We start from the raw sequence: 23,361 nt of genomic DNA, 5'->3' as shown, positions 1-23,361 counted from the left end.
TAGTAAAGCTTTAATTCAGTCTGTTTTCATGTTTTTATTTGTTTAAGTTCAGTGGTTTTGAAGAAAAAGACTATCTACCATTTAAACTGTTTCTCCAGGTCTGATAAGGAAAAAATAAAAGGAAAAAGAAAAAGAAAAAGAAAAAGAAAAAGAAAAAGAAAAAGAAAAAGCTTAGCTCAAGAAGAACTCTTGAGCTCAGTCTGGGGTTCACAGCAGCTAAGATTGACTCCAGACATCGGTTAGTAATTCATGCTGTACTGAGGACAGCCAGGGCAGAGTGGGAAGTGTGAACCTGCTTGTCTCTGGGGAGAGCTTAACCTGCAGTAAAGCGTTGTCAATGGGAGCAGGAGCAGAGCCAGCATAGAGAGCTTCCAGCCAGAGGGCTAGCCATGCACAAGCTGCCCTGCAGCCTGGCCCTGGCTTTTGCATCTGGGCTCAGGATGACTGCTCTGAATCAGACCCTCTGGTATGGCTCTAAGTACCAGTCATAGCCAGACCAGTTGATTGTCCCATGCTAGCACTTAGCTTCATATCCCTCCATTCCTAGGGAAAACCTCAGAGGGTAATTAATGGCAGTAGGAAGAGCTTGATTGCACTCAGGAAGACACTAGATTCATGGTGAAGTTGGAAAAATCACTTGGGAATATGCAGAGCTAGAAGCTGGGGCCTAGTGGTGTCCTGCTGGGACCTGCCTGATGATGTCCTTGCTCTCACTGGCCCCCTGGACCTCTTGGCATCTAGAGAGCCTATAAGTGTGTTCTGAGTTGCTGAAAGAAGGGTGTGTCTTCTGTGGTGTGTGAAGTTAGGCCTAAGTCCCTGAAGACCTTTAAAAGGGAAGATCTCTGTTAAAAGACAGATGACAGGCTATTGGCTAGAGTTTGATGGAGATCAGAGTGTGTGTGATGTGCTAAACTGAGGTAGGAAGGCCTATGTCATTTCTTTCTTTCTTGAAGCTATATGGCAGGAAGAGCACCACTGCAAGCCTTTGGAACAAAATGGTACTTGTTAAATTATATGTGGTGACACATACTATAACATAGCACTCTGGGGGCTAATGCCAGAAGATTATGAGTACAGAGCTAGCCTGGGCTACATAGCAAATTCCAGGCCATTCAGGGATACTGTTACGATCCCTGTCTCATAAAAGAAAAACAGGGTCAGGCAAGATGGCTCAGAGAGTAAAGGTGCTTCCACCAATCGTACAGACCTGTGTTCAATCCAAGGACAGTTGTCTTACTATCCTCCACATGAAGACACACACACACACACACACACACACACAATTTTAAAGAAACTTTTTAAAAAGTGGCAACTTTTGTGTTAGGAATATGGTAGGGCTTTTCCCTTCCAAAGAGGCAGAATGACTCCATGGATCCATTGATGGGAACGGGAGTAATTCAACCCCAACTTTGGCTTTCCATCAAAGATGCTCACAGCTTGGGAAGAACTTATTTTACAGTCAGTGCTCTGTGAGAAGATTCAGTGAGCACTGAAGTCCTGCAAGGACTCGGTGACCTGGGATCCCTCTTAGTGTTTTAGTACTATGAGTTTCCTAAGAGAAATAACTTTTTGATCATAGAAGTGTTATCTTTGAGCCTTGGGGACAGGTCTACAAGGATGTGCTGCTATTAAAAGTATGAACAACAAGACCTTTGCAGTGCTCCCAAGTGCTAGGGTCAAACTGGATCTCTGCAACGAAAGTTCTGACCTGGCTGTGAGCAACCGGACCTGCCTCCTTGTAAACCCCAGATAGTCAGTTCTTGCCTAGTGTGTTGGTTTGAAGGGTATAAAGCAGTGCAGACTCCGAAGGGCCTTCATTCATACAGGTTTGGGTCTATACATTCCTAGGCTATTCCTTTGGGAAACAATGCTTTCTTTTGACTATTCTCACTGGCATGGTATTGTCAGGTGAAGCTGTTTAATTCACCTGGTTACCTGCCAGGGAAAGACTGTCATCTGCCTGAGCCTAGCTCCTCACTCCCATGCATTTTGGCACACAGTATCAACAGGGTACTTCTCCTGGAAAGGAAGAGTTCGTTCACTTTATATTGGGACTAGCCTATGTGGTGCCAGTGGCCATCAGGCTCGTCCCTGTCAGGAGAGGGGAGCAGCCCGAGAGAGGGTCCTCTCGTTTCCCATAGGTTGTACTTGCTTCTGTCATCCTACCTTTTCATCTCCTTAGATGAGTCTGAGTTTAGTTTAGTCACCACTGTGGCAGTGAACACCCTTAACCCCAGCACTCAGGAGGCAGAGCAGCCAGTTCTCTTGAGGCTAGCTTGATCTGCAAAGTGAGTTCCAGGACAGCCACGGCTACACGGAGAAGCCCTGTTTCAAAAAACCAAAACAACAAAACCAAAATTAGAAGCAAAACAAATAAACCATAAGCCAGATAAAACAGACTCCAGATGATCTGTTTGCTCCCAGATATCATGTTCAGGGGATCTGTTTCTTGGTGCAGTAGCATACCTACTCTGTGCCTTGCACACAGTGGGTACTCACCTCATATTGCTTAGGTATTGACTGAGCTTCATCTGCTGCCAGCTTCTGGGAGGAAAGCAAACACCCTGAACCCGTCATTTGTTCTATGTGTGTCTCCCTCTCTGTCTCTGCTTCAGACCGACAAATACATAGGTCAGTCTCACTTTGCAGGGCCTTGCCAACCACACTGGGGGGGGGGGGGACTTTATTGGTTTCCTTTAGGCTCTGGTCTTCCCGATGAAGACAAGAGACCATTTTCCCATGGTATGGCACTGCTTGTAGCCAGGGGACTGATTCTCTCTCTGAAACCAGCCATCCCCTGGGCCTGTCTTGAGCTGGTGCTTAGTTTATTGTGCCTAAACATCAGGGAAATGTGAGAGATTCCTACCCACTGCCTCTCTCCTAGACTGCTTGCGCCAGCTGCAAGGCCCTCATGAGGCTGTTAGGTGTCTCTCTGTGGCAGATTCATTGTTCCATATTTTTATTTAATTACTTACTTTTACAGCTCTCAGAATAAATCTAATTATCCATCTGTTATGCTACATTCTGGCAGTGCAGTTCATGCAACTCTCTCTCATTGTGTGATATTTGTCAACCTGACCTTGCCCTCCTCCAAAGCTCTTGCCCCTTCGTGTGGCTCAGCGCCAACTCCTCGGTTGGCCCCTTGCACCAGTCAGTCTGTGAGGACCCTCAAGTTGCTCTTAGAACTGGGGTTGGTGAGGACTGAAGGGAAAGGGGAGAGTCAAAGAGCCGTCTCTGAGGTCGCACTGAACTGAGAGAGGCTGGAGAATCGGGTGGAAAGCCAGAAGAAAGCAGTTCTTGCCACTGCTCCAGTCCCTCCCCAGAGGGTAGCCAGATGAAGTCCGACTGAAAGGGAGGTGACAGTGGCCACCTGTGGCATGTGTTTGCACTGCCTAGCCATGGACTTGAGTCACAGCTGGCATGATAGATGGCAGAGGCAGACATTTAATTTATTAGAAATGGTTTCAGGAGCCATGTGGAGGTTACTAGCCTCCCAGTCTTTGCTTTTCTTTCTCCTGTCTAAAATTATATTAATATGATTAGAAATTAATTTGTTGGTATAAGCAATTGTAGGCATTCCCAGAGTGCTCTGGTAGAGGTTGGACAGCTCTATTGCCTCCCTTTTCTTTAGTAGCGAGGGGACCAAGGATGGTGGGGACACGTGGAGCCTGGCCAAAGGAATCAAACAGGAGGGGAAGGAGAGGGGGAAGAAAAGGTAAAAGTCAGGACATCGGTTGGGGTGGTCTTCGGGAGCTCATAGAGTAGAGAGGCATCCAGTAAGGTAGGGAGATCATGTGACAAACCTGGTTAACAAGGCTCCAGCCCCCATTGCCTCAGCAGAGCTGGGGTCCAGCAGACACAGGGCTGGCCTCTCCCTGCGTAGCTCACTGCACACATGCATTGGATAGGGCTAGACGCTTGAGTAAGGTTGCGTGCTATGAGATGACAAAGCGCAGTCTCCATTTTCAAGGAATTCATAGTGTGGCAGAGACGCTGATCCACCAGACGGGAAGAGTATTGAAGGAGGAGGGTAAAGGCATCAGGAAAGCAGAACAAGACTGGGGACGTGGGGTGGGGGTGGGGGTGGGGGTGGGGGTGGAAGTGGTGTGTGAGGTGAGACTTGAAAGACTAGGAACAGCTGGAGATGGCATCAGGGAGGGGGATGGGTAAGGGCTGCAGGGGGGAGGGTGCTGTAGAAAGCATGGCATATTTAAGTGAAGACCCTCCCTCACTGATAGGTGGTTTTCAGCCGACGGACTCCGATGGCTTGCTGTCTCACCTGCTGGGCCCTCTGTTCAGGAGGCTCACTGGCTGCCCCCATACACACGCTCCACTTCCAAACAGAACGTCACCAGGTTGGAGCCCGTTACAGCCCAGCGACCAGGCCCTCCATCTCTCCCTTTCAGGTTAAAGCTTGGCAAGCACCAAAGAAAGCCTCTCCCTTCACTGTCCCTTCACTGTCCCAGTCCCACCCACCCCAGCCACATGGCCTCCTCAGCCAAGCTTTTCCATCTTCAGAGCCTCTGGTGATTTTCTCTAAATTCCCTCATTCCAACAAGCAAGATTCAGTGACTAATTGCTGGTATTTTTTCCCTCAAGACTCTATTTATATAGGCTGTCATGGTGGGGTGGGGTGAGGATGGGGGAGGGGACGCAGCCTCTGGGAGGGCGAGTGGTGCTGATCTCCCATACTGCCATCATTAGACTGCAGCCCATGTGGCACCGATGTCCACACGTCGTCCTTATTCTCTGTTTTTTTTTTTTTTTTGTTTTTTTTTTTGTCATTTCAACATTTGGCTCTTTGAACATCTGACATCCTTTTATGCTCCTGTCTCCACAGAAGACTGTTGTATTTTGTCCCCACTGAAGCTGCATTTTCCTTTTGTCAGATTTTTCGCTTTTTTCTTTATTGTATTTTGATCAGTGTGGCCGTTTAGGTCTGGGTTTTATTGAGAGCTTTTCATCTTCTTGGCAGTGGGCCTCACAGCCTGGTCTCTGTAAAAGCTGGGCTCTGCTGCCTGCCCAGAGGCCCACCCTCCTGACCATGGCATAGAGAGACTAGCTTGCTGTAAGTCCAGGGATGTTCTTGCCTAGGGCCTCTCAGTGCGTGGCACACAGCAGAAGCACCTGGAAGGTTGTTAAATGCAGATGGCCACTCACCTTCTCCAGTTACTGATCTAGCAAAGCTGGCTTGAGGCCTGAGGGTTGTCTGCCCAGTTCCCAGATCATACAGTGCTGCTGGCCAGAGACAGACTTTGAGGACTGCTGCAGTGCTGTTTGACTCGAGCCTGGCATCTAGCACAGGAAAGGTAGATTAGCAGGATGTGTGAATGGTTTCTTCTCCCCATTCTGCATCAGGCTCTGAAGTGAAGGGATGGGTGATGTTGGCAGTATTGTCATGTTGTGCTGTGAGTCCAGTCTTGTGTGACACCCACAGTCCTCTTTTAGGTCTTAGCATCTTGTCAGAAAATGCAGGTAAGAAAGCCACCATCTTGGCCTTCCAGCTAGCAGCTCACTATGAGTGCCCACTATAATCCCTCGAACCCACACTGCCCTCCAGGTCTCTGCTCCGAATGTGACATTGGAGAAGTGACTTAGCTCTCCGTGACTCAGTCTGTGCACCTGCCTCCCTGGGTCGTCACAGAGGACATGAGCCGGTATTGAGAAGTCCCTGAGAGCTACTGAGTGGAGGCACCCCAGAAGCTGCTCTCCTCAGGGCTGGAGCACTCTCTCATTTCTGTCTCCAGAGGCCTAAGAACCTGAAGAGGGTATAGAGGGCGTCCTACTGTCCACCAGACAGGGCCTGGAGCCCTAGAACTGAGGTTAGCTCACTGGAAACCTCTGTTGTCTGTCTGAAGAAAAGGTGCAGGTGAGTGGCATTTACCACCAGGGCCTGAGGGTGGCACAACAGTGGAGGGGCTAGGTCAGGGTGTCCAGTCCAAGGCCAGGAGGAGTGGAGCTCCATTATTCTGAGTCCGCCTTGCTGGTGTTTGTACTTCCTGCCTTTCCTTCAACTCTCACCTCAGGCATGGCAGAAGTAGTTGAGTCTTAGGTAGAGGGCCAGTATTGACAAGGCTAATAACGTTGTTGGCGTGTGAAAGTAGTATCAGATGTCTTATCGTTAGTTTCTTATTTAATATTCATGAAGACTATGAAGTAAGCTTCATTTTACAGATGTAGAAGCCTTGGCAAAGATAGGCTAATTAACTTGTCTCAAGGTCATACATGAAAAGAATCTGGATTCAGGTCTGTGTGGCATTTCCTTCTGCAGAGTCATTTACCCCTCTGTCTAGTCTGGCTTTAACCTGTTCCCAAGAACCTTTGCCCCTCCACTCAGCGTCCAGGTTCTATGAAAAGTACTTGATGTCTTCCATAGAGCCTAACAGGAAGCCTTATACAGACAGCGGCTGGACACGTTCCCTTCGTGCCTCTTGCTCCAGTGCAGAAACTAAGAGAACCTCCTTCACTCTTCTTGTCCCACTTGAGTCAATAGGTTCCGTGATCACCCTACTTAGGTGTGACTGTTCCTTCCAATCAAGGGGCCGTGGCACTTTAATAGGGTACCCTGAAAGACTGAACTGCCTTGAAGACTCAAATAACTCTCAGATGACAAAAGCACTTTTATGAGCTAGCGGACAAGAGCATGGTCCACAGCCATGGGAGGTCAGAATGGAAGGCTATGTATCTGCTAATGGAAGGTCAGTGTATCTGCACTTGAATTTCATGGTATCCTGCTGTGCTTCACGCAAGTATCTACACACAAGGAAAGAAAGGACAAAGGTCTGCTCCAGGCTTGGCCTTATTGCCAGTGCCACCTTTAGTTCCTGGTGGCACCCTGAGCTCAGTTCCCAGACTTTCCAGTTTAGAGTCTTGCTTATCTCAGGCCCTGCCCCTGTATCCTGAATGTGGGCTGTGCTAGGATCAGGGCCCAGGTCCAGCCATGCTTCACGCTGTTCAACCCGGCCCCGCCGAGGTTCCTGTCACTCACACCCAGGCAGGCCATCCCAGTCCTGTGTGCCCATGCCCAGGCAGAGCTGCCTGCACATGCCAGTCCACCTCTGAATAGGTTCAGTGTTTTCTCTTTTCCAGGTGTAATCTAAAATTCAGTCCCTAAGGAACACTAAAGCATCGAGCCTTTGTTCCCCCTCGCTATTTGGGCCATAGAGACGGAGTGTCTGATTCAGTGACAATTACTGAATCTTAAATAAACCATTCCTATTATGACATTAACTATTTTTGAGTATAACTTTTTCCTTGACATTAAAATGATCCTTGCAGAAGGCCTTTTAATGATTTATCTGAGCTAGAGTTAAAGGGTTTATAGAAAGCATTTTTTAAAAATTTTCTTAAAAGGAAAAATAGCCTCCTCCTGCTCTCCTTCCTTCCTTCCTTCCTTCCTTCCTTCCTTCCTTCCTTTCTTCCTCCCTTCTTTCCTTCCTTCCTTTCTTCCTTCCTTCCTTTTGAGACAGGGTTTCTCTGTGTAGCCCTGGCTATCCTAGAACTCTTTGTAAACTAGGCCAGCCTGGAAATCACAGATACCCGCCTCTCTGCCTCTGCCTCTCTGCCTCTCTGCCTCTCTGCCTCTCTGCCTCTCTGCCTCTCTGCCTCTCTGCCTCTCTGCCTCTCTGCCTCTCTGCCTCTCTGCCTCTCTGCCTCTCTGCCTCTCTGCCTCTCTGCCTCTCTGCCTCTCTGCCTCTCTGCCTCTCTGCCTCTCTGCCTCTGCCTCTTGTATGCTGGGATTAAAGGCAGGACCACACCCACATTAACCTGGGTATTTGTCTGACTTCAGGTGGACAGTGTTAACCGAGCATTAGGCTTCTCCTCTGCTCTTAGTGACTTCGGTTTTTGCCATGGTCGTCTTTCTAGACAACTCCTCAGCAGATAGCTATCTTCCTCTGCACATCTCTATTGGCTATTAATTTTGCCTAATAGAGGTAAGAACTATTCCCATTCTTTGCTCTGGACCTATGATGCTTAACTGAATGCTGGGCATAGTCAACAACTGACTGGCCCAGACAAATAGCTTGTTCACAAACCAAACCACCCATTATTCTGTCTCTAGAAGCTGTAACTCACTAGGATTCTTCCTCGGTTCCTAAGGATTTCCACAGAGGGAGAAGTCTTCCCTTTCCTTTTAGGCCTCCCATTCTCGAATCTGATCAGTCAGGTAAAGAGCCTCTGGCAAGGTCACGCATCCTCCCTCCCGCATCTAAGGAAGCTATGGGGCTGGGAGTATAACTTAATTAGAGTGTTTATCTAGCTGCCCAAGGCTTTAGTTCAGTTCTCATCACTAACAAAAACGAGAAGGAAGCTCTTTATTCTTCCTTGTCAAACTTTTATTTCGATATATGTATGTGCAGCTGCTTGTCTGTCTGTGTACCATGTGTGCAGTGCTCATGGAGGCCAGAAGAGGGCATCAGATCCCCTAGAGCTGGAGTTACAGGTGAGTCTCATGTGGCTGCTGGGAAACAAACCCAGGTCTCTGGAAGAGCAGCCAGTGCTCTTAGCTTCTAAGCCACCTCTCCAGCCCCTTTTAATCCTTCCTAAGCCACAATAAGTCCTTCTCGGTTCCTAAGCCAGGCTGGGGAGGCCATGCAACACAGTGCCCTCCTCTGTTTGAACATGAACAAAGCTGCATGGGAAACCCATGTTAGTGAGACCTGAGAGACCCGAGAGACCTGAGAGACCAGCCTCACAATTTGCAGCTAGGCAATGAGGCCATGTTCATCCACCCCCAGAGAAGACCAGGAACCTGGTGCTGCATGTGCCTTGTAGAACCTGGACTAAGTGTTTATAAAGATCCTTCCAAATACCAATGATGTAAAGTATTTGGATGGTTCACCATACTGTTCACCATATTTAAACTGTCAGAAACCTTAAATATCTGAGCAAAACCTCAGCAAACAAAGGATATTTTGGGGCTCGTTATGTATGTTGTACAGCAGAGACATTTGTAGACTATATGACTTCCAAATCTTGTAAACGGAGCTCTCCCCGGTGCTGTCACCCTCAGCTGTAGACCATCCCACGGCTGCTGCCTCTCTTGCTATTAAGAGATTGCTCATTCATAAACATTGCTACAGTTGTGTAGCAAAAGCAACTCCGATTGAGATGAATTTCATCCTGGGAGATGTACTGTGTTCATCAAGCTTATTAGAACACAGAGATGGGAGTGGGGATGAAGGGAAAGGCTGTGTGGTTTCTCAAAACACATCGCAGAACTGTTGAGAGCGAGGTCTGGCTGAGGGGAGAATCCGTCCTGAGCCTCACAGGATCCACTTACGCTGTTTTCTCTGTGCTTAGAGCAGGGGTTGACTGCATAGTTTCCTTGGAAGATGCCCTTGGTCTGCAAGATGAGGCCTGTCCTTCTTCCCTCCAGCTGCTAGCACCTGTGGGATGGCAGGCCACTAGCTGGAATAATAGCCTAGACACTCATCTTCTCTGCACTCTCCGGTAAACTTGTCAGATCTCTGTGTGGAAAACCTCCCCGGTGCTTTAGCCTAAACTTCCTTCTGTTTAGCCCTGTGATTCCTGCCTCACCTCCCTCCCTGCCAGACACAATTGCTCAGACTTCTCAGAATAATTAGAGGCCACAGATAATTCTCTTTAGCTCCTCTCTTCCTTGTTCCCCATCCTGTGGTCTCCCTCTAGCCCGTTCTAATTAACTTCTTTGATCCTTCCTCCCAGTCTCTCCCTCTAGCTTGTTAATTACATTTTCCCTCTTGGATTCTCTTAGCACTGCCTTTGTCTATCCAGCTACAGGAGCTGAGGATGAGAGTCCCGGGTCATTGCCTGGAAGCTGGTACTTCTTCCTTATTCCTGCCACAGATGGACCCTCCCACTTCTGAGACGGCTGAGCATAAAGCAAACATGGACACAGTGCAGTGACGGAATGACTTACTCTGGACATCTTAGAGCTTTATCAAATCCTTTCATCTCCTGTAATTCTGTGACATATTCTTGCTCTCCCCCACTTTATAAATGACGTAAGAGATGTCTTCCCCTTATCTGAGGCACATAGCCTGGAAAATGCTGGATGCAGGACTTGAACCCAGGTTTCTCTAAGTCTACATCAGGACACTCCTCCGTCAGTTCACTCTCTGAAGTTGGGATCTGGGTAGGACAGAAAAAGGCCTAGATCATTGGCTTTTAGCTACCAAAGGACCTACCAGTTCATCAGCCCTCAGCTGGGACCACTGTCCCCTTAGGGCTCACTACAGAAGCACCTTGATGAGGCTCTGCAAGGTCAGAAATCTGTTTCTGCAGAAAACAGGTTTTGATCAATCATTGGCTTGCCTGTTTTTTGTTTGTTTGTTTGTTTGTTTTTTGTTTGTATTTTGGGTTTTTGTTTGATTTGTTTTTGTTTTTTTGGTCAAGCTGGCATTACATTCACACTAAAGCCAAGGATGACCTTGAGCGTCTGAACCTCCTGTCTCTGCCTCTAAGATTGGTTTATGTGGTTCTGAGGCCTGAACCCAGGCTTTGTGTGTGCTAGGCAAGTTCTCTGTCATCACAGCTCCGTCTCTGGCTGACCTGCTCACAGTTTTGACTCACTTTTCTGACAGTTTCATCTCTCAGAAGATTAAGAAAACAACAAAGAAAAAAATCCCCACTGAAATTGTACTGTGATCAATAAGAAGAATTCATTTGGTTGCTGTGAGACATTGGAGAGCCTTTTTAGAAACTGACTATGTTTGGAGAAGCCAAGGGGAATGTAGAAAGTCTCTGACTCTAGGTTTACGGCAAAGCAGATTTTAGAAGGTCTCAGAAGAAGTGGGTATGATGTCTGGACCAGATCTTTGACAAGGACTGCTCAGTCTGAAAGCTGAAATGTTCGGATTAAAGCTGGAGTGCTTGCCACAGGCACCAAGGGCCTACAGAGCCCACAGGCTTCGTGGGGACCAGCTAGAGTTTATATAAAAAGTTAAAAAACCAGGAAGGGTCAGAGAAATAGGGAAGGAGCAAGCCTCAGAACTGTCAGGGTGCGGATGGCAGAAGAGAGAGGAGTAGCAAAAAGACCTGAGCAGCTGATGTTGGGAGGAGGGCGGGAGGCGTAGATCATCTGTTTGCTGCCCGTGACTCTGTGTGCTGGACAGCCATGATCTTCCGTTTTGCCTCTGCCTTCTCTCAGGGGCTATGGGATTCCTGGAGTAAGCAAGCACAGAGAACAGGAGCTTGAGGTCAAGGCTCTGGTTCTGAGTTCAAGAGCTTCTCCAAACTAAGGTCTGAAAAGTCAGATGTCAAAGGAGAGCCTAGGGGCTTCTTCATGAGGCCTGGCTATGAGTGAACCTTTGCGGTCCGTTGGGGATGGAAAGGGACCTGGAGACCAAACCCTGAAGAATAACTTAGTCCTTCCCTGCTTCCCCTCTTTTTTATGAAAGAACAAATATCAGTTTCAGTGATCTCAGTCACAACAGAGGACTGTGGACTGTGATGCTAACACGAATCTAAAACCTTTCATTATGAGCTCCCAGGAGGAGCCTGCATGCACCCTCCTGCTTTTAATTTCCTTCCTCAGAAAAATCACCAGCAATGAGATGGGCCCAATGATAGATGCTCAGAGGAAGTCTGCATTTCTTAAAAATGTGTGCTGGAGCCACAGTGTAAGGTAATGCACACGGGAAAGACACTGAAGGTGTGGACTGTACAGTGTAAGCTAATGCACACGGGAAAGACACTGAAGGTGTGGACTGTACAAGGGCCTCCACTATGGGCTTGTCCCGAGAGCTCAGGCCACGCTGTCCAGTCTGAGTTGTGAATCTTTTTTTCTCCTCTGTCCCTGCCTCCCTCCCTCCTTTTTCTTTCTTTCACATCTTGGTACTTTGATTTAGCCATGGCAACAGATGACACAGGAAGAAGCTAATAATTAGCATGTTGGGTCCATGACAGAATGAAGATCAAAAAAAAGAAAGTGACAGGCTAGGATGAAAGGCACAAGCAGCAATGTGATGCTTTAAAGTTTCTATTAAAGATGTAAGTTTAAGCGGCTGGAGAGAGGGCCAGGGAGCGAGAGCAGTTGTGGTTCTTACAGAGGACCCAGCAGTTCAGTTCCAAGCAGTTCACAACCACTCATCACTTCCGTTCCAGGGTTCTAACGCACCCTTCTGGCATCTGCAGCTACTGCATGCAAATGGTACACAGACAAAACACTCATATCTAGAATTTGAAACAAATATGTTTAGGTATTTTAAAATTATTTCTCTTATTTTTTGAGATTATAATATAATTACGTCATTTTGCCCTTCTCTCTTCTCCTTCCAAACCCTACCATATACCCCGCCTCATTCTTTTTCATTAATCTGTGTGTGTGTATGTGTATGTGTGTATGTGCACACGCGTGTGTTTCTGAACACATGAGTATAACCTGTTCAATGCATAATTATAATGTTACTCACTTGTATGTTTTCAGGGCTGACCATTTGGTACTGGATTGTTACTGGTGTGCTCCTCCCTAGGGAAGACTCTGATTCTCAGTATCGTTTTATCGTTTTGGGGGTTTTTTGTTTTTGTTTTTTTCAGTAGACTTGAGGCTTCCTGAGCTTCATCCATGTTAGCGTGTCTAGCATGTTAGCGTGTCTAACATGTTAGTGTGTCTAGCATGATAGCGTGTCTAGCATGATAGCATGTCTACTATTGTTGACCATCTTCAACTCATGTTCAGGTAGTCATGCTTGTGAGACTTTCCGGGTGTAGCTTCTGATGGTTCCTAGGAGACACAGCCTCACAGCAAACTTTGCTCCCCTGAATCTCACAGTCTTTCTGCCGTCTCTTCCACAGTGTTCCCCAAGCCTGAGGTCTGGGTGTCTTCTAAGTTACCATTAGAACTGGGCTCTGTATTCTGATTGATTGTGGTTTTCTGTAGTGGTCTCCATATGTTGTAAAGAGAAGTTGAGAGGTGAACCTATACTTGAGTATTAGGGCACATTTTTAGGTTGTAGTTAGGGATTACTCTGATTTAATAGAGTAGAAGTTGTCAGTTTTCCTCCAAGGTCTGGGACTTAGGTGCCTGGGTTTCCAGTAGCAGACATGTTTTCTCACTTGTTGAGTGGGGTGTTTGTTTTGTTTTGCTTCCAGGCAGGGTTTCTCTGTGTAGCCCTGGTTGTCCTGGAACTCACTTTGTAGACCAGGCTTATCTACAACTCAAGAAATTCACCTGCCTTTGCGTTCCAAGTGCTGGCGCTAAAGGTGTGTGCCACCACCACCCCGCTTTGTCCAGTCTTAAATGCAGTTAGAGAACGGCTGGTGCCTGACAGCCATTAGGACAGTAATGCTGGCTAGCCATTGTTATGGTATAATCTTTAAAAGTCATTTAATTTAGAGGCCATGTGTGGTGATATATTCTTTAATTCCAATACTTGGGAGGCACAGGCAGGCAGACCTCTGAACCAGGGCTACGTAGTGAGACCTTATCTCAAAAATTAATTTTACCACTAAAATGATTAAAAACAATTTAATACATATAATAATCTATATTCATTGTTTAGAGAGAAATTGACCCCGGAAGTGATTGCATGGCATCATAACTCATTATTTGTAACTTCATTTTTGCCTTCATACATTTAACATTTATCCTTTAATAAGACTAAAATTAAAATTCTGTATTTTTTTCTGAGTTGTGTTGGGAAACCCCAGGTCCATTGAAGGATCATGTGACCAGCCTCCAGGGATTTGACCTAAGCAAAGTCAGTCCTATAAAGTACTGTCATGAGCATGGAGGTAACCTCAAACATAGGGACAGAGTGGCCCTATGACAGAAATGGTTGGGCCCACTGGGCTATTTGACCAAGCTGGAGCCCCTGAGCATGGGTGGAGGAGCATCCGAAGGAGCATTGTGGGAAGTCAGAGATGCAGGGGTCACAGCAACAGCAAAGACAGGGTGCCGGGGGCCTGACCAGGGATGGCCAGGGTGCCGGGGGCCTGACCAGGGATGGCCAAGGTGCCGGGGGCCTGACCAGGGATGACCAGGGTGCCATGGTGCCTGACCAGGGATGGCCAAGGTGCCAGGGGCCTGACCAGGGAAGGCCAGGGTGCCGGGGGCCTGACCAGGGAAGGCCAGGGTGCCGGGGGCCTGACCAGGGAAGGCCAAGGTGCCAGGGGCCTGACCAGGGAAGGCCAGGGTGCCGGGGGCCTGACCAGGGAAGGCCAGGGTGCCGGGGGCCTGACCAGGGAAGGCCAGGGTGCTGGGGACCTGACCAGGGATGACCAGGGTGCCGGGGGCCTGACCAGGGATGACCAGGGTGCCGGGGGCCTGACCAGGGATGACAACCTTCCCTGAGCATTTGGAACCCTAAGCTTCAGAAGGGCCAAGGCCTATTGTAGCAGAATCAGGCACCTTCACCTTACAAAGGGCAGAAGCTTCATGCAGGTAGCCCACAGGCCAGTGTCAGAAGACTGTTTTACACCAGGCTATCAGGACAGGCCAGGGGCAAGACATCAGGGTGAGTTATCACAAATGTTGCGTCTCAGGATACAGATAAGTACAGTGTTCAGGGAAAAGCAGAGTTTGGGGCCAATACCTACTAAATTGTAATTTAGTTTATGAAGATAGGGTTTAGGTTTTATGTTTTTAAGAGGTGCCCCCCAAAAAGTGTTCCTTAGGGAAATCATTGCAATGCATCAGTTGCAGAAGAAGCAAAGTATTTAATAGACGCGTCTGTCCCAGAAAGTGAGATACTGCAAAGAACGGGAGAAGCGCATCATTGCTGGGTGCGGTACACCCTCAGTCCCAGCACTCGGGGCAGAGGCAGGCGGACTCTGAGCTCAGAGCCAGCCTAGCCCACTGAGTGAGTTCTAGAACAGTCAGGGCAAACAAACAAACAAACAAACAAACAAACAAACAAACGTGTTAGACGTTAGCCATGGTGTGAAGGGCTCTAGTGATTGAGTCAAGGATACTTTGAGCATCAAAATATTAACAAAGGTGAAATGTATCCTATAGGGTAAGTGAGACTCTGTGATCCATACTGATATGTAAATGAATGAATGAAGGAAGACAGTACCAGTGCACAGAGATGGAGCTATGGCGAAGTATAGATGTTACCACTTGACAATACAGAAATAATTAGGCCAGTGAAGGCCAGAGCCAGTGGGCGAAAGACTGAGGAGGAACAGGTTGTCTAACTACCCCACAGTGTCCATACAATAGTTATTAATTTGTGAGGGATAAATAATATCATAGTAGAGAAATCTGACAAGCCCCCATAATCAAATATTCAAAGTGAATATGACTAGATGTGGGGCTGATTGACATCTCATGTCCCCTGGTGTGATGTACTGAGAAATAAACAACGTGTTTTTGTGATATTTCTGCCAACGTGAATAACCTCAATCGCATCACGAGATAAATCTGAACGAAGGGACACTGTACAGATGGCCTGCACTCTCAAATGTCAGCGTCATACAGCGCAGGCCTCCCAGAGCAAGGAGACGTGCGACGACTGTGGGCTTCACCTGGCCCTGAGATGACAAATAGGAAAGCTGGGGGAGGGCATTTGTTACAGGAGCACTGAAGTGGCGGCATTAATGCTGGAAGATCCTGACGCGAGGGCTCTCCGTAAGCTTCATTCCTGTTTGTTGTTACTCTTGCTGTCGCTTTGAAGTGGAATCTTGAACCTGTGAGTTCAGATTATCCTTTTGCCTTTGTCCCTGGTTGCTGGACTCACAGATACATGCCATTGTGTCTAGCTTATTTTTCTGTAATTTGCATAGCCTCATCTGAAATGACTTACAAAAAAGAGCCATCCCAGGGAGTGTATGTTGTGTGACTGATATACATGCCTGCTTGTCTCTGACTGGCCGGCTGGCTCCTTCCTCTCCCCACACTTCCAGGATTGCACTCACTGCAGACGAGCTTCCTAGATGCTCAGGCCATGTACCGAGCTTAGGCAGGGTGAGGACACTGGAGAAAAACTCCTACTGTGTGCGAGAAAAGGAATGTGCAGCTCTCTCAGGCAGAACCATGCAGGGTCCAGGCTGGGACAACCACCCAGAGATGTGCCCGTGTCCTGTGGCATGGCATCTTCTCAAGATTTTTTAGAACACAATGAAATGAAGAAATGGTTGCCTTACTTCAGAGTGCCTTGAGGCTCCACAGGGAGTACACACCCGTAAGGTATCTCCCAGAGCCCGTGCACATCTAGGAATCGAAGGACAGGCCGTGCTCCGGGCTTTCACCTGAGCATTTTCTGGTCCCGACCACTGCCAGTGTCCTCCATTCTTCCTCCTCTGTCTTTTCTCCTCTTCACAGATTCACTTTAAGTCAGATTATCCCAAGCGGAGTTTCTGTGTAACCCTGCACTGTGCATACTAGAGACAAGGCTGTGGCCTAGAATCCACCCTCCAAGGGCCCACGGCTGATCAGTGCTCTTCGCAGATGACCTTAAAATTGCTAATTGTTGAAAGAGCCCACATTTCTGTGTTATACGTGGGCCTGAGAATGATGGACCCAGCCCTGAGAGTCAAGACTGGCAAGTTCAGGTGTCAGACCTGTGTCAGGCAGCGTTCTCACATGGTCTCTGGTCCTGCCTGGCTGCTCTTGAAGTCAGGTCTTCTACTTGATAGACAGACACTTGTTCAGCTTAGCTAAGACATGACCAGTGGCCCTGGCAGATTGACATATTGCTGTCACCTGACCCGAACTGTGTGATTTCAGCAAATGCAATCACTTCCAATTCTGAGATCCCCCCTCTCCCTGCCTGTCCCACTTACGATTTACAGAGCGGTGGCAGCTGCTACTGGCCTCGCACACACAGCTGAGTTGCCTGCTGGCTGCGAGCATCCCAACAACCCAAGTGCTAATGGTATTTATTCAGTGCAGCCGGCTTAGCCCTGATGAACGGCGTTAATTCTCATTTATCACACTGCAGGCGAGCTGCATCCTCAGCATCCTTCTGTTGACTTTGAGTACACTGGTGTTGCTGGCTGCAGAGGGCAGGGCAGGCTTCTGACATTTTAGCACCTCAGATCCCTTCGTAGCATGCCACCCTACAGCCACCAGAACTGACCCTCTCTAGGCTCAGTCAGAACTCTGGTCCAGAGCCCACGGGCTAAGGGGAATGGAGCCAGCATGGATACAGCAGTACCGTCCAGGAGTCAGTTAGGCCTCCTTGTGAAGCAAGTCCACTATGACCATAGTCATAGTGTAACACATTGTTTTGTGTTTCACTGTTCATTAGACATTCTGTCACTAGTGGGAGTGGCCCGAGCCCTGATTCCAGGCAAAGAAACCATCCTAGGACCTACCCAGGTCACCTGCCACTGTTGACAGGTTTTCTCTGACCGTCCTGCAGGCCTTGGCCCTTGCACATCCTTTGAGCTTAGTCTTGCTACTTGGGCAAATCCACACGCATACCCTGAGCACATGGTGCTGTGTAATTGAGGACCTGTAGCTGGGTTGTCTGGACGGAAGTTCTTTCTGAGAGCAGCACAATGTCTGCTCAGGGCTGATGTAGCTAGCAAGCCTCCCTCCTGTTGTTTGTATCTACCTGCATAGTCTGAAACACTGGAAACCCCCAACCGGACCTTCCCTCCTGATTTCTTAGCCCTTTTCCTAGGAAGCACTAACAGCCCAATCGAGAAGGTGTTTTGTGGAACCCTGAGGTCATGAGATCCCAGGGCCAGTGCCCAGAGTTGTTTAACTGGGACACGTGGAAAGGCTAGGCAGCATACAGGCCCAGGCTGCCAATGCCAGTATCTGGCCACAGGCCTTGGTGTAGCTGTGTATGGAGTCCTTCTGTCCACAGCCCCACTTGGGACTCTGCTCCAGATGAGAGAGCAGATTTATTACCTGGGAAAGTTGTTTCAAAAATTCTTGAGAAGTCCTGCGGTTGTCTTCTTTTCTCTCAGATTTCCATCCCTGTGTCGGAACCCATTTTCCACTATGCTAAATGGCTGTGCTCCCTAGGACGGGTGGGCTGTGGTTGGCATGCATGGCTGTAGGTAGCGCCTGGTTTATGACCGCCTGCCTGAGAAGCCCTCTGTTCTGTTCCTGTGTTCTCGAGAAGGCTCTGACACTCAGCCCTGTGTGGTCTACCGAGGCCCTGGAGTCGGTGCTGAGATGGATCCGCTTGCTGGCTTCAGAGGGCCTGTAGGGATGGGGTGTCTCCGAGGAACTTCATGGGCTGATACAGTGTCGGGCCCCATGGCCCCCCTTCTTTGAGAGGAAGCGTTTGGTGTCAGTGAATTTCCCAGCATGGCATAGACCCTGTCTGCTGTGGGTGAATGTTCCTTAGCCACATGATGACAGAAGCGGCCCTAATTTAACTCACATTGATGAAGCAGACGCCTGTCTCAAGTAGGGGAAGGAGGCAGAGAGAAGCTCCGCCTGTCTGCAAAGGCTGTCAGCCTGCCATCTCCTGGGGCATCTCCATCCACCTCCACTGCTCCCCTGGCACAGTGTGGAATTGCCCTGGGACCGGCCAGCACCTCTGCATCCTTCCTGATGGGAGGACGCCAGGACCGAGGGATGAAGGAAACTGGTCTGACTGTTCTCAGCCCTGAAGCTGGTTCCAGCAGGAGGGGAGGGGGCAGACCATTTGTGGGGATGACTTAGACCCTCAATGCTGCATTTGTCAGCTTCGGGAGTCACTGGCTGGATGCTGGACCTCTTCTGAGGGCAGCAGTGTGGTACGCCATCTTTCCTGTTGCTCATCTTTCCTCTTCCTCCCAGATTGGAGCAGGACAGCTCACTGCCTCCAACCTGTCTTGCTTCCCAGGGCCCTGCCACACTGCTGGGGACACTGTAGCTTCCTGGCTAGGAATCGGAGGCTCCAGGGAACCAGCAGAGACTCATGGAGATTTCGGTGCCTGTTACAAGCTGCCTGGGTGTGGTTGTCCTCTGGCCTGACTCTTCTGTTATCTAGAACTCTTGCGTGGGCCTTTGAGTTGAAGAACCTGAATTTGCCAAAGAACATAACCACATAGGTCGCTGTGCTGGGCCATGGTGCAGGCTTGCAGTCCTAGCATGCATGAGCCTGAGACAGGAGGAGTACAGTGAAGTTGAGGTTGGCTTGGCCTTCATAGCAAGACACTGACTGCCCCAAGACAAAAACATAAACAAAAGAAAGCAGGGACGCGCCAAAGCATAGTGGTGCACACCTTTAGCCCTAGCACTTGAGAGGCAGAGCCAGGTGGATCCCCGTAAGTTCAAGGCCAACCTAGACTACAGAGTGAGTTCGAGGACAGCCAGGGCTATGTGGAGAGAACCTGTCTTGAAAGGAAGGAAAGAACATGCCAGGAGTCTTTTATCTGGGCTTCCCAATGTCTCCCTGCCTGGCACCCTCCTTATTGGGATTGAAATATTTTTAAGGATTTATTTTTATGCATATTTGCATTTATGTATGTATTTTATGTATGTGTGCATATTGTATGTATATGCACAAATATGTGTATGTGTATAATATGTCCTGATGTCTATGTGTGCAGCATGCACGAGTGATGAATGGGGAGCAGATGGGCTCCTGGTCCAGCTCAGAGCACAGAGTGGTCTCCCTGGCGAATGGCTGCCTAGGACTGGGGAGGAGGGAGCTCCCAGCAGTGGCTTACATGGAGGGGAGATCACAGTAGCACCTCTGGATGTGGTGTCAACTTCAGAATGGCCTGATGGTGGTAGAAATGATTTCTTTCCTGGAGCTCCTCAGTCTGTTGACTTCTAGGAAGCAGCAGGCTGGCATGCGACCGTTGGCTCTCTTGTCTCTGCCATAGGCCTTCGTACCCAGGTGGGTCTGCACACATTTATCCCCTTTTCCCCAGGTAAGAACCACCCCTGTGCTCCCTGCTCTTCCAAGGAAGGTCGGTGTGCTACTAGATCCCTAGCTCCTGGGCCCTGCAAAGTGTACAGTTTCTTATGTTTCTCCCCGCAGCAATCCAAAGGTCCAGGTGGAAGCCATTGAAGGAGGAGCTCTGCAGAAGCTGCTGGTCATCCTGGCCACAGAGCAGCCTCTCCCCGCCAAGAAGAAGGCAAGTCTGCGCCTTGCCCCTGCCTCGTGTCCGGCTCCTTCCAACTCACAGGGTCCTGAGCACAGCCCACTGCTGTCGCCAAGGCTCACACCAGCCAACTCGGAGGCCAAGTACAGCTGCAGCTCAGGGACCTTGCATCCCCAGGGTCCTGAGCCAGGCTGTTTGTTGCCCGTTTGTCTGCTTAGTTCTGTTGACATTATCTGAAGTCCCTGGCCTTCATCATCCTGAGTCCTGAGGCACACAGGGGCCCAAGGGAATAAAGCAGCCAGCAAGACTAGAGGCTGGGTCACCTGGGTCACTTGCCCTGGCCTTGCAGTTGGTACAGATCTGTGTGGCCCTCACTCACCCGTGCCGTGTGCCCCCAGGTCCTGTTTGCACTGTGCTCTTTACTTCGCCACTTCCCCTACGCCCAGCAGCAGTTCCTGAAGCTCGGGGGGCTGCAGGTCCTCAGGAGCCTGGTGCAGGAGAAGAGTGCGAAGGTACTGGCCGTGCGAGTGGTCACCTTGCTCTATGACCTGGTCACCGAGAAGGTGAGCGCCACGCCTGCTCTGCTTCCCCTTTGTTTTGCTCTGTGTTTGCTTCTGACATTTGACCAGCGTGACCCTTGGATGCCTCTGTCCGGCTGAGTGGAGGGACAGGTGAGTGGACAGAGAGGAGACACGTATCAGAGATTGTCGTATAAGACATGGCACCTCGCTGGAACCTGAGGGCTGGTGAGGGAGGGAGGAGGTAATTCGAAGTGTGCAGGCAGTCAGGCGTGGCGAGGAAGGCGTGGGAGCCATGCAGCAGCCAGGGGCCCAAAGAGCTAGGAGTCTAGAAACCTGGGTGCACTTCCTTTGTGAACTCTGGCTCTGAGCAGGGGCTCAGGATGGACCCCAATGGCTTGTTTTAGGAAGACTTGGTCTCTGGTCCAAGCCCAAAAAGCATCTTTTTTTTTTTTTTTTCTTTTTTTTCGGAGCTGGGGACCGAACCCAGGGCCTTGCGCTTGGTAGGCAAGCGCTCTACCACTGAGCTAAATCCCCAACCCCCAAAAAGCATCTTGAGAAGAGGGAAGCAGGCCTGGCTTCTTGGCCTCAGTAGAGGCCTGTCCTTAGCTCTGTGCAGGTTACTGTCTGGGGGAACAGGGCTGGCCAGTCCTGAGCTTGTGGTACACTATTGGAAGCCACACTCACACACCCTATCTTCCCGCTAGGCAGTGGGTCTCTCTGTCTCTGCCTCTCTCCTCTGCTTAGTTCTTCTCAATCTGCTGTGTGTCTTTGTCCATCAGAGACCCTGGATCCAGTGTCTTAGTTGTGCAGCTCAGAGCCAGGTGATAAGGCTTAGGCACATTTGGCGTCCTGAGAGGATGGCCCCGCAGGCCCCGAGGAGAGCTTGTCTATTGTCATTGTCAGGGAGAGCAGACTGTTTCTTCTGGACTCTCCTCTGTAAAAGCTGTGGATTCAGCCATTCTCCTCCGGGGAGGACAGTGGTGACCTCGGACCAGAGAGCTGTAGGATCTCATGTGGTCCCTTTCCATGTTTTTTGACACAGGAAAAAACCTGTGACCCAGGTTGGCCTCCAAGTTTTTGTGTAGCCAGGGTAACCTGTAACTGTAGCGTTTATCCTCCTGTAGTAATTGTCTCTGAGGTTTACTGCTTCCATGTCTACTAACCCAGGCCTAGTCTGGAAGCTTCTAGCCTCCACTCCTCACCATCATCTATGCCTAGAATGTTTGGAGTCTCTGAGACTTGCTGTGAATAAGATCACCTTTTCTTGCTTTCTAAATTCTGGCTGGTTCTAGCTCAAACTCCTCTCTAAGCTGACTGGCTCTATCTGGCTTCTCTCTCTTGGCTTTTCCTGAATTTGCTGTATTTGGCCTCATACTAGTTTGTCAATCTGTCCTAATCTTCTGGCTCCTTCTCATTCTCTGGTTCATTCTGTCTTCACCTATGTCTAGCTTGTTCGTTCTCTGCAACCTGTCTCTCTATAACTGTCCCAGTATAGCTGTTTTACTCCCCCGCCCCTCTCTCCCCCCTTTCTCCCCCCCTCCCCTCCCCCTCTCTCCTCCTCCCCTCCTCCTTTCCCCCCTCTCTCCTCCCCCTCTCCCCTCCCCCCTCTCTCCTCCTCCCCTCCTCTCCTCTCCTCCTCCTCTCCTCTCCTCCTCCTCTCCTCCCCTCCTCCTCTCCTCCTTCTCCTCCTCTCCTCCTTCTCCTCCTCCTCTCCTCTCCTCCTCCTCTCCTCCTTCTTCTTCCTCCTCTCCTCTCTCCTCCTCTCCTCCTCTGCTCCTCCTCTCCTTCCCTCCTCCCCTCCTCCTCTCCTCCTCTCCTCCTCTCCTCTCCTCCTCCTCTCCTCTCCTCCTCCTCTCCTCCCCTCCTCCTCTCCTCTCCTCCTCCTCTCCTCCCCTCCTCCTCCCCTCCTTCTTCTTCCTCCTCTCCTCCCCTCCTCCTCCCCTCCTTCTTCTTCCTCCTCTCCTCTCTCCTCCTCCCCTCCTTCTTCTTCCTCCTCTCCTCCCTCCTCCTCCCCTCCTTCTTCTTCCTCCTCTCCTCTCCCCTCCTCCCCTCCTCCCTCCTCATAAAAATTGGGCAGATCCTATTCGGTCAATTCTTTCTCTGATTTGCCACTCAATTAGACATCATGTTCAAACGTGGCAAATATGGCTGCTTCCTTCTGCAACCTAACTTTCCCTTTATTGTTTTGCATTGAAGATGTGTACTTAGGGTGTGTATGTATTCTGTGCTGAGGGATTAAAGGTGTGTGCTAATGGCGAGTCACTTCATCACTAGAAATGGGTTTTATCAGTAAATAACACAACCCTGGGGTTCATGGTGTGACCAAATATGTAACCTCTTGATCTTCCAGCTCTCGGTGCTAGGACCCCAGGCGTGAGCACACGCCAGGCCTGGAGCAGGAGTCTGAACCCAGGCCGTCTGGCCCCATGCTGTACCAACTGCCATGCTATCTAGGGATTTTTAAATAGTGTGTGTAGTGGTGTGTATACATGTGTGAGCATAATATGTGTATGTGGGTGCTGACAGCAAGACACGCATGTATAAGGTTCTGGGGACCAAACTCAAGTCGCCAGGCAAATGGAGCTGGAACCTTTACCACTGAGCTGTCTCATCAGCCATATGCAGGGATTCTTTTCCTTTTTTCTTTTTTTCTTTTTTTCTTTTTCTTTTCTTTTTTTCGGAGCTGGGGACCGAACCCAGGGCCTTGTGCTTGCTAGGCAAGCGCTCTACCACTGAGCTAAATCCCAACCCATATACAGGGATTCTTACTCACTGGTCAGATCCTGGGAACAGGGACTGGGTCCTCATTTTGGTTTTTCCAGCACCCAACACTGTGTGCTGGTGTTTTGGTGACTGGATGGATGGACAGACAGACGGATGCACAGATGGATGAGAGAGCATGTAAAAGGCCAGAAAT

At 49.4% G+C, this 23,361-nt stretch overlaps 1 protein-coding gene across 4 annotated transcripts in view; it reads left to right on the top strand.

Annotated features, from left to right (window-relative positions):
- Positions 1 to 23,361, top strand: part of Sil1 (SIL1 nucleotide exchange factor) — a 231,764-nt gene that overhangs the window by 207,774 nt on the left and 629 nt on the right. For all 4 annotated transcript variants that reach the window (XM_087592460.1, NM_199376.1, XM_087592462.1 and 1 more), the window contains 2 exons: positions 19,860 to 19,956; positions 20,322 to 20,486. In XM_087592460.1, the coding sequence (XP_087448586.1) occupies positions 19,860 to 19,956; positions 20,322 to 20,486 (262 nt within the window). The remainder of the gene's footprint in view (positions 1 to 19,859; positions 19,957 to 20,321; positions 20,487 to 23,361) is intronic.

This window comes from Rattus norvegicus, chromosome 18, assembly GCF_021556685.1.
Source record: "Rattus norvegicus strain SHRSP/BbbUtx chromosome 18, alternate assembly SHRSP_T2T, whole genome shotgun sequence".
In the NCBI taxonomy this organism is placed as follows: Eukaryota; Metazoa; Chordata; class Mammalia; order Rodentia; family Muridae; genus Rattus; species Rattus norvegicus.
Note: the sequence above shows the minus strand (reverse complement) of the source record. Positions and strands in the feature narration are given on the sequence as shown.